The following is a 17,382-nucleotide window of genomic DNA, read 5'->3' as shown; positions in this document are numbered from 1 at the left end:
TAATAAACAATTCCAATTAGAATTTTAAAAAGATGACAACAATCATTTAGATAGGTTTATATTTCAAATGTTAGTCTTCACATGCAGATTGAGTAGAATCTTTCACCAGCCATCTATATTGCGTAAACAATTATATCTTCAAATGTTGTGTATATTTAAAGTATTGTTTGAAATGGCACTTATTTCAAATGCTGAGACCTGTAATCACTTCATCCTTCCTTGATTAGTATCTCTCTCAAACAGCTCATGAAGAGAAGTTAGCAAATACTTTTAAATCCCTTTAATCTGATTATTTTCTATTTTTTTAAAATAATATCGTAAAGTCTGGTCTGGTGAAAGAAGCCATAGTCAGTCACCACTTCATGCAAAGAATACAAAGTAAGACAAGAGTCGATACAAAGCCACAAACTCCACACAAGCTGCTGTCACCTTGGTGTGAGAGCCAGGCCTCCGTTTAATGGTATTGGTGTTATTATCAATCTCAAAGAAGAAGTGTGGTTCAAAGCCATTCTGTTACAGAGAGAAGCAGAGGACAAAGCTATAAGCATGAGAGTCCAACAGCTTTCCAAAAAAGAAAAAATCAGCAAACGACAGCCCTTGAGATAGATGCCTACCATATTCTGGATTATAGCAATAATGTTTCCTTGCTAAAGCTTTGTTTGTGTTTCACAGATAACATAATTACATAATAAAGATTTTACAAAAATGGAAGTTAAATGAACTCAAGTAGAACTTAATCTGCTTTCTTTGCCTTTAAGGGCTGGACAATTATTCCACTAAGATAAAGTCAAGAAGGCTGAGAGGAGATATGATAAAGATATACAAAATTATGAACACAGATACGGAAAACAACAGTAAAATTAAAGGGAACATACTGTAAATTTAAGTAGTGGAAGGTTTAAAGGCATTATAATGAACAATTTTTTCACCCAAAGTTGGAGTGTGCAATGCAGTGCCTGAGAGGGTGCTGGAGGAAAAGATTCTCTCAAATGTTTAAGTATAATCTAGAGGAGCACTTAAATAACCAAGACATTAACAGATCACGCACCAAACGTTGATAAGTGCGATTAGAAGATGGGTAATTGATAGTGTGGACATAGTTTTCAAAGGGCTTGTTACTACCCTGTATAACTCCAAGATATGGTAATAGCAAGCATTTCAAAATGTGCAGCCATTTACACAATGTTTCACAAAAATGAAATGCAAATTCTATGGAGATTGTCAATAATCAGTTAAGTCAGAAATGATAACATGATGTACAGGCAATAGTGAAAGCGGTAAGCACAAAACATTTGCCTTTAAGTGATGGGCAATTATTCCACTAAGATAAAGTTGATCAATGATGGGCAAACTCAACACACTCCCTTACATATTCAGAGAAAACCCTCACCTTAATTTGTCATTATCCATATAACTAGCCCTGTTTCCAGCAGTCAGCTTTTCTGATACTGTATCACTTCTGTTAACCTGATGGTCACCTAACCTATGTTAGGTTTCTAGTTCCACATCTTTATCTAAACTGCCCCCCAAATAACAACTTTGCAATTCATTGAGCAAATCTCCAAACTATTACTGTGGATCAGTGGCAGAATTCCACATAGTTCAAAGCAAAGTATTTTACAGGAATTCCTAAATCACAGTAAAATCATAAATTCAGTTCTGCACTACCATGAATTCATATTATTCAATTAATCGTCAGTGAACTAGATGAAGTATGGTTAATATAATCAAGCACTAGCCACAAAATAATCAAAGCAACTGTCATCTAATGACAATAACCAACTATGCCAACATACAAAATTTTCTATTCATCATATTGTTTGCCTTACTTTACAGCATTGTTTTATAAATTGTGGAGTTTAAAAATTTATTTTTACCCACACTTTTTTTTGCAGCACCTGAAATACAAATCTTTTAAGGTAACAAAAGTAATGAAAAGATATGATATGACAGCTATTGCTGGGTTCCACCTAGAAATGGAAGGTTAATCTGTGGAAGCACAAGAAAAGCAAATGCTTTTTCAATATGAAACGATTCTCACTTTTCAACCAACAATTCTCTGCCAAAGAAATATACAATATTTTTAACAAGTGAATCCCAAAATATTTTTGAAAAGTCACTACCTATAGATGAAGCCAAACGTCAACTTGTAAATGGTATTCCTAGCTCTATCCATGTAGTCCTGTTTTTAACTCCCACTCTTTAAATATGAATCCAGTGAGATCAGCTTCCACCACCCTTCTTAAGCATTCTGGATATAAATTATTTGAAACAGAAGAACTGTGTCAAAATGACTACTGTTATGATCCATTTCAAATGTTCTTTGATAATAGGAAACTTGATATTATTGTAATGGCATGATATAGAAGTTGCAAATGCCACAGCAGTAAAAACAGAAAGCTTAAGAAATGCAATATACGAGGGGTGATTGATATGTTCGTGGCCTAAGGTAGAAGGAGTCAATTTAGGAAAACCTAGCACATTTATTTTTCAACATAGTCCTATCCTACATTTACACACTTAGTTCAGCGGTCATAGAGCATACGATCCCTTCTTTGTACAAAGTGTAGGAGTTGGCATCTTGGACCTCAGCAGGTGTGATTGATAGGTTCGTGGCCTAAGGTAGAAGATGAGTTATTAACTTCAAACTTTCTGCATTTTCACTCAAAGAATTGAATGGCACGTGCACGTAATGAGAGCTGTATAACTCATCTCCTTCGACCTTAGGCCACAAACTTATCAATCACCCCTGCTGTCGACCACTCCTGGAGGTCCAAGATGCCAACTTCTACAAGAAGGGATCTGTGTGCTCAACGATCGCTGGACTACGTGTGTAAATGTAGGATGGGACTATGTTGAAAAATAAATGTGCTAGGTTTTCTAAAATTGACTCCTTCTACCTTAGGTCACGAACATATCAATCACCCCTCGTAGATGACATTTCATTCAGAGTGGCCAAACAATGAAGAATGAAAGCTAATATGGCTACAAAAAATATTCCCTTTGAATAAAAACAGGCCTAACCATAAAATAAAATATGACAAAGACAAATAAAAATCTACAAAAAAAGCAGTGTAGAAATAAGGAGAGCTATGTGCATCTTAATTTAACCTGAAAAGAATTTGGATTAAGTAAACAAAATTTACAGATATGCTATATCAAGGTGAGTAAAACTGGAAAGTGAAAATGAAATGTAAAAAATCCAGTTGAAACTACATTTAATCATTCAGACACACAGACCAAAACACTCTATTGCAAGGAGACCCAAGATAGAACTTTTGAAAAAGTAATTCCATGCTGGACTTTTGTGTAGTTGCTGCAAAAATTAATAAACAATAAACATTTAGATGATAGGGCAGTCCAAAAGCTTCTATACGTATTATGTACCTTCTTTTATAACACAGATATAAACATGCACCCTGATGATTTCTATGTGCTCCCAACTCTACCAATAAACAGCCCATTGGTTATTATGGCAGACAGAACTTCAGGCAAGTGTGGAGCACATGCAACTCCACGCAAAACATGACATAATTCCATGCCTCCCTGTTCAGGTAAGAACAGCATTAACTACAGATTCAAGACAATCAGGTAACTGAACAAATCACTTCTACATAAAACTAATGAGAATAGCACAAACCACATCAATCTTTCTCAAATTTAATTTGAACATGCTATATTCACAAATATTTGATCCTTAGAAAGTTTTGACATCTTCACTCAGGTTATTTTGGAATGCAAGTCCAGAATCAATTAAGTAATAGACTTGAATTAGGATTAATTTTCTATCCTGTAAACTACTACCAGATTTTTTAAAAATCAAGTAGTAGGAATAAATTATTAACTCTTTTAATCACAAGAACGGTAGAAATCTTTCATTAAAACAAGTGATGTACTACAAACACAGGTATTCAATTCTGATCCAATTCAAAGGTAAAATGGCTTAATCAAATCATCAGGGAGAATTCCTAAACTGCTGCTGAGGGGATTTCTTTCTTGTCTTTGTCTAGCAAAGTCAGATGTGCATTTTGCTGTGGATTACCTTTCAGATTTAGGATTTAATACACAACTTTCAATTGTTTGAATGGTTTTACCAACAGGGTTCATACCTTCAGCAAATAGATTGTACACCAAATCTTCCTGTTTACACTTTATGATCTTGTTCCATTTTAATTCTATGTTCATCTACAACCTTGTGTTCTTGTTCAGCTACGTTCATGATCCAAGGTAAACACACTAGTGCAGTACTTCTTCCCCTTTGTTTTGGTGATCCTCATGATATAGTGCAAAATATATGGTTTTCAACTTGAGAGTGTTGCATCACTAACTGAAAATGTGCTTTTATTCAAATACGAAACTCATTTTTTAAGGGATCTATTAAAATACCAGGCATCAAAAGTCAAATTTGACTTCCAAAGCCAAAACTTTAGCTAAGCTAAAGTGAAATGTTGTATACCATTGTATACAAAGTCTATAATAAAAACATTTGTTAAGGATTCTAAATTAACAAATCCACTCATTTAAAAGATCAGTACAACAGAACATTGGTTTTTCCTGCACAACACTGAAACAGTGCATCTAAACATTACTGGTTTTCCTGTTTATTTTATTATATTATTGAGGATCTCTAGCATCATTTTATTTTTAAGTGGAAGATATGAGAATGGTAACAACTCCTCTTCAGTACCAACATTCAGTATTCCCAGAAAAATAATACATTAGATATTAAGCATGCATATGGTGGCAGAATCATAGTAATTCAACTTTTATTACTCTGTTCTAATACTCACTTCAATCATTCATTAATAAAATGCCAACTGAGGGCTTTTTGTTCCCAGGAACTGTACCCACAAGAAACTAAACAAGGCTGCACAAACTGATCTCAAGTAAACTATTTATAGACTTTTGTCAGAGAGGCTGTTTATATCATCTTAGAATAACTAGGAGTCAAAAATCAAGAAAGAATGACAGGAAAGAAAAGTGCAGCACTACACTCAACTTCCAACTCATTGCACTCTTAACTTTGTCTATGGAATAGCACTTAAAATGGGATCAAGTAACAGAACATTAGCACTATCTCTCTTCCAATCAAATGCTTGATTTAATTCTGTTTAATTTCACACCTAATTTAAATGCAAGATAAAAAGCTTCTTCTATTTCTTTGTTTTGCCTTCCTTTAGTTATTATTATTATTGGATGTATTAAGGATTTGAAATGTATGAGTTTTCCATCACAGAGAGAAATTTTGTTTACATATCTGTCATAATGATGTACAGCAGTGATGGCAAACAGGGCTTTTTTGTGGGTTGTGCTATTCAATCAATCTGACTGAAAGATTGCATGGCATGCCGTTTCTATAATCTAAACTTCTATTATAATATAGGCTAATCCATGCAGGCACACTCTTACCACTAATAAGGCGCTATCATCTGTGTGCTGAGACCGTCTGACAGGGTAATGTTTGGGGTGCTGGGGAAGGGTAATGAGGAAAAAGATGAATAAATAAAATAAAATACAACAAATAACCTTAATAGTCAAATGTAGGGACAAGCACTGGAATAGAGTTAATCAAACCTATGTATGTGCAATTAATTAAGTTATTGATTTTAGGATCCAAACAATTGCAGAAAATTAAGCTGTGCACTTCATCTAACATATTACGCTGCCAAGGAACAATTCATTACTTAGAAAAACCATGACTCATGCACTTCCAACTGAAACTATCCAGGATCCAGATAATATGCCCAATTAATCAAACTGTACATACTAAAAGTATTTATGTGTAAAAGAATTGGGAGATTTAGCAGTACGCAATTTTAGTCTTACGTGAAAGAGAGCTGGTGTGGTTTAAATGCAACCAAGTAAAACTCTTTTAATAGCAAAGAATGTTGATCAGCAACTTGATTCCAGGAAAAAAGTTTACTTTTAAAATACAAGACATTCCGTAGATGCTGGAAATCCAGAGCAACACACGCAAAATGTTGGAGGAACTCAACAGGTCAAATAGCATCTATGGAAATGAACAAACAGTTTTGCGTTTTGGACTGAGATCCTTCATCAGGACTGGAAAGGAAAGAAGAAGAAGCCAGAAAAAGGTGGTGGGGGCAGGGGAAGGAGGACAGGCTAGAAGTTGATAGGTGAAGCCAGGTGGGTGGGGAAGGGGGGGGTGAGGTGAGAAACTGGGAGGTGATAGGCAGAAAAGGTAAAGATCTGGAGAAGAAGGAACGTGATAGGACAGGAGAGTAGACCATGGGCAAAAGAGAATGAGGAGGTGTACCAGTGGGAGGTGAGAAGAGAAGAGTTAACTGGTGGGCCAGAGTGGGGAACTGAAGGAAGGGAGGGGAAGGAAAAATGATCAGAAGTTGGAGATATTGATGTTTGTGCCATCAGGTTGTAAACTATCTTGACAGAATATGAGGTGTTGTTCCTTCAAACTGAGCATGGTCTCATCTTGGCAGTACAGGAGACCATGGACTGACATGTCAGACCGGGATTGGAGATTGGAATTAACATGGTTAGCCAGGAGGACATCCTGCTTTTTGCAGATGAAGTGGTGTTCAACAAAGCAGCCTCCTAGTCTACATCGGGTCCCACCAATGTTTAGGAGGCTGCACTGGGAACACTCAATACAGCAGATGACCTCAACAGGTTTGTGGGGTGAATTGTTGCCTCACCTAGAAGGACTGTTTGGGGCCCTGAATATGGAGGTGTGGGAGGAGGTGATGGGCAGGTGTAGCACTTTAGCCCCTTGCAGGGGTAAGTGCCAGGATGAAGATTAATGGGGAGGGATGAATGGAAAAGGGAATCATGGAGGGAGCAATCCTTGCAGAAAGCAGGGGTGGAGGTGGAATTGGAGAAGGTAAAGATCCGTTTGGTAGGGTTCTATTAAAGATGGAAGTTGCTGAGAATTATGTGCTGGATGCAGAGGCTCATAGGTGGTAGGTGAGGACAAGAGGAACTCCATCCCTGTTAAGGTGGTGGGAAGATGGGGTGAGGGCACATGTCTGGGAAATGAAAGAGATGCAGGTGAGGGTAACATCGCAGAGGAAGGGAAACTTTGAAGGAGGAAGACATCTCGGATGTCCTGGAAAAGAAAGCCCCCATCCTGGAAACAGATGTGACGAGACAAAGGAACTGAGAAATAGGAATGGCATTTTTACAGGAGACAGGGTGGGAAGAGATATAGTCAAGATAGCCAAGGAAGTCAGTAGGCCTATAAAAAAATGTCAGAAGATAGTTTGTTTCCTCCAAACATGTAGACAGAGATCAAGAAAGGGGAGGGAAGCATCAGAAATGGATCAGGTGAAGATAAGAGCAGGGTAGAAGTTGGAGACAAAGTTGATGAAATTGATGAGCTCAGCATGGGTGTTGAGTGCGAGGAGCAGTTCTGCCAAATGGATGAGGGTGGTGATGGAGGGGAATTGGTTGGGTCTGTTATCAAGAGAGAAGTGGCACTCTTTAAGGCCTTCTTGATGGGGGATAGGATTGTATAGGGACTGCACATCCATGGTGAGATGACGCAATCAGGGCCAGGGAATTAAAGTTGCTGAGGTGATCGAGAGCATGTGAAGTGTCGTGGAAGTAGGTGGGAAGGGACTGAACCAAGAGGGATACAATGGAATTGAGGTATGCGAACATGCAATCAGTGGGGCAGCAGCAGGCAGAAACAATGGGCCTACCCAGACAGTCAGGTTTCTGGATCTTGGCAGGAAGCAGAAGTGAGTGGTGGAGACCTCCAGAGTTGATGCGGTTGGTGATGGTGCTGGAGACAATGTTCTGATGGTCCTGAGTGGGGTCCTTTTGAAGTGGTAAGTAAGAGAAGGTGTTTAGCAGCAGACCAATCAATTTGGGGGGGGGAGAGAGAGAAAGGGGGAGAGGGGGAGAGGGGGAGAGGGGGGAGGGGGAGGGGGGAGGGGGGAGGGGGAGGGGGGAGGGGGAGGGGGAGGGGGAGGGGGAGGGGGAGGGGGAGGGGGAGGGGGGAGGGGGAGGGGGGAGGGGGGAGGGCGGAGGGGGGACTGAGACTAAACTAAATAGTAGGGGGTAGGTTCAACAGATTGGGTAAGTATGGATAAAATAAAAGAGAAAAGTGTGGATGAAGATGAAGATAAAAAATGAGAAAAGTAAGAGTGGAGTGAAAAAAAGTCAAGTGCAAAAGAGTAAATAATTACAAGATTTTAAAAGCACAATGAGTGTAAGGGCACTTAGCTTGAATGCCCATAGTATTCTAAACAAGGTGGTGAACTTGTGGCACAAATCAGTACAAAAGTTATGACTTAGTGGCCATTACAGAGATGTGGTTGCAGGGTAGGGAGGATTGAGAATTAAATATCCATGGATATCAGGTAATATGGAAGGATAGGCAGGAAGATAAGGGAGGTGGGGTAGTGCTCTTAATTAAAGATGAGATCAGGGCGATAGCGAGAGATGATACAAGATCTAAGGAGCAGAATGTTGAATTCATCTGGGTAGAGATTAGGAATAGTTAAAGGGAAAAAATCACTGGTGGGAGTTGTCTATTGGCCAAATGATAACATTACAGTGGCACAGGCAGTAAACAGATAAATATTTGAGGCATATAAGAGTGGAACAGCAATTGGCGTAGGGACTTTAACTTGCACATAGATTGGGTGAATCAGGTTGGTCGAGGCAGTGTTGAGGAAGACGTCATAGAATACATCCTTGATGGCTTTTTGAACAGCATGTTACTGAACCTACAAGGGAATGTGCTATCTTAGATCCGGTCCTGTGCAATGAGACAGGTAAAATTAGTGATCTTGTAGTTAGGGATCCTCTTGGAAGGAGTGATCACAGTATGACTGAGTTTCTCAAATGGAGGGTGCAATAGTTCAATCTAAAACCAGTGCATTATGCCTAAACAATGGAGATTACAATGGGACGAGGGAGGATTTGGCTAGTGTAGATTCGGAACACAGGTTACATGGTTGGACAGTTGAGGAACAGTGGAAGACTTTCAAAGAGATTTTTCACGGTGCTCAACTAAAGTATATTCCAGTTAAAAGCAAGCACAGTAAGGGTGGGGACAGCCAGCCTTGGATAACTAAGGAAACAAAAGAAGGTATCAAACTAAAAGCTCGTGCATATAAAGTCGCCAAGAGTAGTGGGAATCTGGAAGATTGTGAAAATTTTAAAAAGCAACAAAGTACCACTAAGCTAACAATAAAGAAAGGGTAGCTAGATTATGAAAATAAACTAGCACAAAATATAAAAACAGATAGAAGTTTTTATAATTATATAAAGTGGAAAAGGGTGGCTCAAGTTAAGTCCCTTGGAAGACGAGAAGGGGGAATTGATGTTTAGAAATAAGGAAATGGCCGAGGCTTTGAATGAGTATTTTGTGTTGGTCTTCATGGTGGAGGACATATCTAACATGCCAAAGAAAGATGTTATGGAAGCGATGGGAGGTGAGGACCTCGATACACTAGCTATCACTGAAGAGGTAGTGCTGAACAAACTTTTGGGCCTGAAGATAGAAGAGTTCCCTGGCCCTGATGGAATGCATCCCAGGGTACTGAAAGAAATGGCAGAATTTATAGTACAGGCTTTGGCGATAATTTACCAAAATTCTCTGGACTCTGGAAAGGTCCTGGAGGATTGGAAGACGGCAAATGTCACACCACTGATCAAAAAAGGATGTAGGCAAAAGGGAGATAACTATAGGTCAGTTAGTTTAACATCTGTAGTTGGGAAAATGCTTGAAGTTCTAATTAAAGAATAAATAGTGAGGCATCTGTAAAGAAATGGATCCATCAGGCAGATGCAGCGTGGATTCAGCAAAGGCAGATCCTGTTTGATAAACTTACTGGAGTTCTTTGAGGATATAATGAGCGCAGTGGATAGAGGGGAACAGATGGACAATATTTACTTGGATTTCCAGAAGGCGTTCGATAATGTGCCACATAAAAGACTTTTCCTTAAGATAGGGTGCATAGAGTTGGAGGGTGATGTATTAGCACGGATAGAGGATTGGTTAACTAACATAAAGCAGAGTGTTGGGATACATGGGTGTTACTCTGGTTGGCAATCAGTGGTGAGTGGTCGGTGCTATGCCCGCAACTGTTCATGATATACATCAACGATCTAGAAGAAGGGACTTAGTGTGGTGTATGTAACTTTGCTGATGACACTAAATTGAGTGGAAAAGCAAATTGTGCGGAAGGTACAAAGAGTCTGCAGAGAGATATAGATAGGTTAAGTACGTGGGCAAGGGTCTGGCAGATGGAATACAATTTTGGTCAATGCAAGGCCATCCACTTTGGAAGGAAAATTTAAAGAGCAGATTATTATTTAAATGGTAAAAAACTGCAGCATGCTGCTGTGCAGTGGGACTTGTGAGTGCTTGTGCATGAATCACTAAAGGTTGGTTTGTAGGTGCAAAAGGCCATCAATAAGGCAAACGGAATGTTGGCCTTCATTGCTAGAGGGATTGAATTTAAGAACAGGGAGGCTATGCTGCAAGTGTACAGGGTACTGATGAAGCCGCACCTGGAGTACCACGTGCAGTTCTGCTCTCCTTACTTGAAGGAGGATAAGCTGGCTTTGGAGGTGCAAAGGAGGTTCACTAGGTTGATTCCAGAGATGAGGGGGTTAGGCTATGAGGAGAGATTGAGTCACCTAGGACTGTACTCGCTGGAATTCGGAAGAATGAAAGGAGATCTTTTAGAAACATATAAAATTATAAAAAGGATGGATAAGGTAGAGGCAGGAAAATTGTTTCCACTGGTAGGTGAGACTAGAACTAGGGGACATAGCCTTAAAATTCAGGGAAGTAGATTTAGGATGGAGATGAGGAGGAACTGTTTTTCCTAGAGAGTGGTGAATCTGTGGAATTCTCTTCCCAATGAAGCAGTGGAGGCTACCTCAGTAAATATATTTAAGACAAGGTTGGATATATTTTTGCATAGTGGGGGAATTAAGGGCTATTGGGATTACGGCAGGCAGGTGGAGATGAGCATGGTCAGATCAGCTGTGATCTTATTGAATGGTGGAGCAGGCTCGACGAGCCAGATGGCCTACCCCGCTCCTATTTCGAGTTCTTGTATTCTGGGAGTTGCCATCTGGCCTCAGCAAGGTAGATGTCACTATGCCAGACTACAACAGCACCCAACCCTAGCTCTTTCAGGTTCCCCTGTAACCTCTTGGTCCTTGGAGCCTCCCACCCTACTTCTGTGAACATCCCAATCCTCCCCTCTTCTCTGATGTCATCAACTCTTTTCCCTCCTCTGATCTCAGGATAGGGAAACTTTGCCAAAGAATAGGTTCAGAGATGGAGGTGATGGAAGAAGAGCTCAGTTTTGTGATGGGCGTAGAAGTCATTGATGTGCAGGAAAAGAGGGACAATGTTTAAGGCCCTTGCTGAGAAAAAAAAACGTTCAGCCTCTGTGAGGGGTAGGCCGGAGGGAATGGTGAAGACACGGCACAGATTAGAGCTGGGATCAGAGATGGGAAGAGAGTTGGTGGTGTATCATTATCTATTATCTGTTACTTTATTTGGATACAAAAGAACCTTTGATTAAATATTACATTTTCTACCCTCACTTAGAGGAAAAGGTATACATAGTTGGAAATTGTCGCAGATATTGGAACACCTACAATTAAAATGTAATGAAATTTAGCAACAGCAAGTTAATGTCTAACTATCTCCTAACAAAATATTTTAAATTTATTTATTGAGATCTGTTCAGATTGATTAACCCAAAGAAACTTTAAAAGTTCTAACCAGGGCTGTTTAAAGTTTGTGATAAGAAACAAAAGAGATGAAAATTCATGATTAACTGCCTACGTTTGGGTCCCCAACAAGCTCACAATGTCTGCAAACATGTGGGGAAAATCTGCACAATACAGTCAAATAGGATGAAGTTTTCAAAATTTACAATTTAGAAGGTTTAGTTAGTGATGATAGTGGAGATGGTGGGAGGTTTAAGAGTGGAGAGATGATTTAGTGCCTTCTGGATTTGCACAACTAATCTAATATTTTTCTGTATATAGCAAAGCAGTTAATTCTATGTGTGGAAATGGTCAAATTGTCTTTGAATATTTCCATAAATAAAACAAAAGAGGACAATTCTGTGAATAATAGTGAGAAAACTTCATATTCTTTACAAAACAATTTTGTTATTGAAGGGCTATTATAATAGAATGGTTAGAAACAGATCTATATGAGAAAACCTATAAATTACTATGACCAGATTAAATTTCTTAAATGAATTTTGTTGCGAATAACTAGATATCAAAGCATACCCTGAATATAATAATTAAATATTAAGTACTCTTGAGGAGAAAAAGGTAATGTATGACTTAGTTGGACCCTTTATAAATAGTTCACAATAATGGTATCTTTGAACTGAAGTTCTGTGAAAATACATTATCTCTTGGGAAGAGCTAATGTCAATGGTCATTCTATTCTCTAATATCCATCTAACCCTGCACACAGACTTACATCACTGTGATCGCTGCCTGAAGGATTCTGTTTCTGAGGGCTCTGGCCACTTTTTTTCTGCAGGGAGATAGAGCAAAAGCACTATGACTTTAACCACATTCCTATAAAATTGTTTGAATGGCAATCAGTAAATTACATATTTAATAGTGGTCTTTTTTTTTTTTACAAACGCAAAAAATACTGAGTAAGGCCAGCAGCTTCCAACTCAGCTGAGTGAAGTGATTACACCTTTCATTTGTGCCGTAAAGCAGTGTGACTGACCCAAGAGAAAATTATGTTTATTTGAACAACGAGTGCACAGGATGAGTTATCTTGGCCAAACATAGTAATGTCAGCCATACCACCATGATGGGACAAAGCAAACCAATGTTTAAGCATTTATACAAATATATCATTATTAAAAAGAACCCAACATGTAGGTTATACAAACCTTTTGTAATCATATTACATCAGATAGTTCTCTTCAGTTCTGAAATGGGTTTGCAATTAATAAACTTATCAAAAATCTAACTTCAGGAACAAAGTATTCTGATGCAAAAGCACTAAAGGGTATACAATTGAAAATTTAATTTTCTGGATTTTTCAGAAGTTTGTTTGAACTAATGTAATACAGGTCCACAATCCCCTATCTGAAATCCTTGGGACTGGTTGCATTTCGGAATTCAGAATTTTTCAGATTTCAGACCCCCCCCCCCAACCGATACCAAAAAACACGTATGCTCAAGTCCCTTATTTAACCTGTCTCAGTGCGGTGGACTTTAGGAACTGGCGGCGCACCAAACCTACGCACATCCTCCCGTATACTTTAAATCATCTCTAGATTACTTATAATACCTAATACAATGTAAATGCTATGTAAATAATTGTTATACTGTATTGTTTAGGGAATAATGACAAGAAAAAAATTTATTTCCAACAAAAACATTCAATAACACATAAAAATATACAGCTTCAAACGAACTGAATCAAACACATGGTAAATGACTTACTGGAATAAATGTAGAACGTCACTGTCACTATAAAACTTCAGTAACTTGTCTTTCTGTTTATTTAAATCATATACAGTGGTAGTTCCGACACTATTTTCTTCAGTAAGACGCCGCACAGACACACCACGATCAAGCTTTTGCAATAACTCCACTTTCTGTGTTATTGATAATGATATATGCTTCCTTCTCTTTTTCTCATTGTTACCCATAGGGGTATCTGCAGCTCTTTTTGACATTTTCACAGTGAAATTAAACACTAAATCAACAGTGAACACAAAATATCAGCGAACAGCAAATGCACATGTAACCAGTACGAGTGCTGAGCCACAACTGCTGTCTGGCGGCCTCTGCTAGTGCTGCCACGTCGCACCTGAGTGACATCAGCTGCTGGTGAAAGAAACTTCGGTTTTTGGAGCTTTTTGGATTTCAGAATTTCAGATAAAGGAATGTGCACCTGTAGAGCCACAAGGCCATAGTAGATAGGTTTCTAAATTATTTATCTAGTATGTAGCATGCACTATTTGAACCCCATGTACCAAGAGAAAGCTGCAAACAGAGCAGAATTCCTATTCAAGCAAGCATTCAAAATGCAAAGATATCAGAATCCCTCATTGCCACTAATTCCCATGTACATGCCAAAATTTACTTCTGAGAAGAATCCATAAAGAATTGGCAATTCTAGTGTTTAGCACTTCCACTTGTTGTTTTTTTGTTACTTTTTCCAAAATAAATTTAGATTATAAAATAAAAAGATGAACAAATTGGATGGGATTAACAATTTCATTTTCAAATTGTTAACTTGATTGATTACCTCTGAAAGAACTGTAATGGCCATACACTAACACTCAGATATCTATTGACTATCTACTGGCTTCTGGAGAAGGAAGCAAGTTTAAATTTCAGGTAAGTTTTTTAAATGATCAGATAATATGTGGTGACATAAAAATCCCATTCTTCTATCTTGAAAAACTTAATAGGTGACATTGGTACAAGAGGGAAAATAAGAGCCATTTTATAAACCCCTGTGCAGCTTAACTTATCTGAATTCAGCTACACGATGTAAATATTGCCAAGGATGTGCAGGAAACTTATGAAGCTTCAGATGAATATTTAAGGATGGAACCTGTTGAATCTGTAGAAAGTTTTGATTATTCTTGAGGAACAGTGAAACAAGGGTTAACAATTCACCATATTGGGTTTGCTCTGTTAAAATTCATAAAGTGGGTACTTGAGGAAGAAAAGGCCAAAACATACAAGGCAAACAGAACTTAAGATAATTTCCTCAAACAAGTAAAAAGATCAATATTTTCTGGACTAAACCTGGAAAATTACCATTGTAAAGTATTGTAGTCATATTGTTTAAATGTTATTGCTTACTCTCACAAAGTCAAGAACAGCTTCTTTCTGTATTTGTTTTGTTCGGATTCGCTCTTCTTCATATTGTTCAGCTGCAATTTGTGCCTCTCTTCTGGTCCGTTCGACCATTAACTGCTCACGCTTTTTCTGTGGCTCCAACTCTGTGCATCCAGCATTCGAAGTCTAATAATGATAGCATTGAACCTATTATACTTCTTCACCCAAATATGATTTTCACATTAAAATCCCCTTCTACAACATTAAATTTCAGTTGTTAAATGAAGAACTGAGTTAAAGTTGAGCCACTGTTTAATTTGAAACAGCAATTTTGAAATTTAGGATTAAAAAGGCAAAGATCTAAAGAACACAATTCTATTTTATTTCTGTTTTCTTTGTGATTTAAAAGTCATCTCCATCCTTTTTTTGGGTTCTTAATTGTAATGTCCACAAAACAACCTGTTCTATTGTCACAATACACACAAAATGCTGCAAGAACTATGTCGGGTCTCACCAATATACAGCAGGCCACACTGGCAGTACTGGATACAGTAGATTTCCCCAACAGACTCACAGGTGAACTGTTGCCTCATCTGGACAGCCTGTTTGGGACCTTGAATGGTAGTGAAGCAAGTGGTGCAGGGGCAGGTGTAGCACTTGTTTCGCTTACAAGGATAAGTACCAAGAGGGAGATCAGTGGGGAGGGATGAATGGAGAAGGGAGTCGCATAGGGAGCGATCCCTGCAGAAAGCAGAAAATGAATGGATAGGAAAGGTGTGTTTGGTGGTGGGATCCTATTGGAGATGGTGGAAGCTACAGAGAATTGTGTGCTGGACACCAAGGCTAGTGGGGTGAAAGGTGAGGACAAGAGGAACTCTATCCCTGGTGGAGTGGCGGGAGGATGGGGTGAGGGCAGACATGCATGAAATGGAAGAGATGCGGGTGAGGGCAATGTTGATAGCGGAGGAAGGAAAGCTCCTTTCCTTGAAGTGGAAGGGACTGCTCGTTAGTTCTGGAATGAGAAATCTCATCCTGAGAGCAGATGCAGCAGAGACAGGGGAACTAAGTGAAGAGGATGGCACTTTTAAAGGTGTCAGGGTGAGAAGAGGTATAGTCCAGGTAGCTGTGAGAATCCATGGGTTTATAAAAGATATCAGTAGATAAACTGTCACCAGTGATAGAGGCAAAGAGATTGAGAAAGGGGAGGGAGGTGTCAGAAATGGATTGAGTAAATCCGATGGCAGGGTGGAAGTTTGAGGCAAAGTTGATGAGGTTGACGAGCTCAGCATGGGTACAGAAAGCAGCACCAATGCAGTTGTTGATGTAGCGTAGGAAAAGTTGGAGTGATACCTGCGTAGGCTTGGAACATAGACCGTCCCACATAACTAACATAGCTGGGGACCATGCGAGTGCCCACTTTTGGTTTGAAGAAAGTGGGAGGAACCAAAGAAGAAATTATTGAGAGTGAGGAGCAGTTCCACCAGATGGAGGAGGGAGATGGTGGAGGGGAACTGGTGGGTCTGTTGTCTAGAAAGAAGCAGAGAGCTTTAAGGTCCTCCTGATGGGGGATGAAGGTGTACAGGGACTGGACATCCATAGAGAAAATATTCTATTTTCTGCCAGTCTCACTCTCTAACCAACTAAAGAAGAACAGCAAAAATTTCAGACAAGGGAAAAAGAAGACAGGAAGAGACACAAAACTGAACAATTAAACTTTAAAGAAACTGCCTGACAGGAGCAAGGGCTATAAAAATAAACAGTATAGGTTCAGATTATGTCGGCAAATGCCAGCAGTTCGCAGTGAAATGCGCAGGTGTTGGAATCCCTTGAAGTCATATCAAAACTTCACCTTGCTGCAAGTCACTAAAGCCTTCATGCTTCATATTGGAAGCTTTAGGTCAGCAACGAATACCTTTTTCAAAAAGACCATTTAAGTTTAGTGCAGGGTCACTGTAAGTGATAGTCTTGAGGCAGCAATGGCACAGTATGACAACTTAGTATCTTAGACTAAACAATTCTAATAAAATTCATTTTGACAAAGTAATCTATAAATCTGGGTTTATAGATTCAATTTTAATATAAAAATTGCATTTCCTCTAGCATTTCAATACTGCAGCATTCAGATATTAATACTGTTGTGTTCAATTGTGTTAAAAACTCATCTGGCAGCATGACATAAATGATTAGTAAAAGTTTTAGAAATAATCATCTACATAATAATTACCACATATTGACCAGTAGTTTTTGACACTATGCCAGCTTCTGAAAATTCACTGAAAGAAAAAAAAAATCGAAATTTAATGTAGATTAAAGCAGTGCAAATTCATCTTCAAGAGTAATATCTAAGCATACCGTAGCATGCAAAAGTTTAGGCACCCCGGTCAAAATTTCTGTTACTGTGAATAGCTAAGCCAGTAAAAGATGACCTGATTTCCAAAAGGCGTAAAGTTAAAGATGACACATTTCTTTAATATTTTAAGCAAGATTACTTTTTTATTTCCATCTTTTACAGTTTCAAAATAACAAAAAAGGAAAAGGGCCCGAAGCAAAAGTTTGGGCACACTACATGGTCAGTTCTTAGTA

The 17,382-nt window shown here is 38.7% G+C and overlaps 2 protein-coding genes across 7 annotated transcripts in view; both read right to left on the bottom strand.

Annotated features, from left to right (window-relative positions):
* The window catches only part of LOC140196269 (DISP complex protein LRCH3-like), a 144,534-nt gene that overhangs the window by 40,179 nt on the left and 86,973 nt on the right, over window positions 1-17,382 (bottom strand). For 2 of the 6 annotated variants that reach the window (XM_072255173.1, XM_072255171.1), the window contains exons 11-15: window positions 17,024-17,072; window positions 14,824-14,985; window positions 12,458-12,514; window positions 5,410-5,469; window positions 430-510 (exon numbers count right to left, since the gene is read on the bottom strand). In XM_072255173.1, the coding sequence (XP_072111274.1) occupies window positions 430-510; window positions 5,410-5,469; window positions 12,458-12,514; window positions 14,824-14,985; window positions 17,024-17,072 (409 nt within the window). The remainder of the gene's footprint in view (window positions 1-429; window positions 511-5,409; window positions 5,470-12,457; window positions 12,515-14,823; window positions 14,986-17,023; window positions 17,073-17,382) is intronic. The other 4 variants (XM_072255172.1, XM_072255175.1, XM_072255174.1 and 1 more) reach the window with 4 other exon arrangements.
* rpl35a (ribosomal protein L35a) overlaps window positions 1-17,382 on the bottom strand; it is a 147,412-nt gene that overhangs the window by 98,150 nt on the left and 31,880 nt on the right. The window lies entirely within an intron of this gene.

This window comes from Mobula birostris, chromosome 4 (assembly GCF_030028105.1).
Source record: "Mobula birostris isolate sMobBir1 chromosome 4, sMobBir1.hap1, whole genome shotgun sequence".
NCBI classification, from domain to species: domain Eukaryota; kingdom Metazoa; phylum Chordata; class Chondrichthyes; order Myliobatiformes; family Myliobatidae; genus Mobula; species Mobula birostris.
This window is presented reverse-complemented; position numbering and strand designations above follow the sequence as displayed.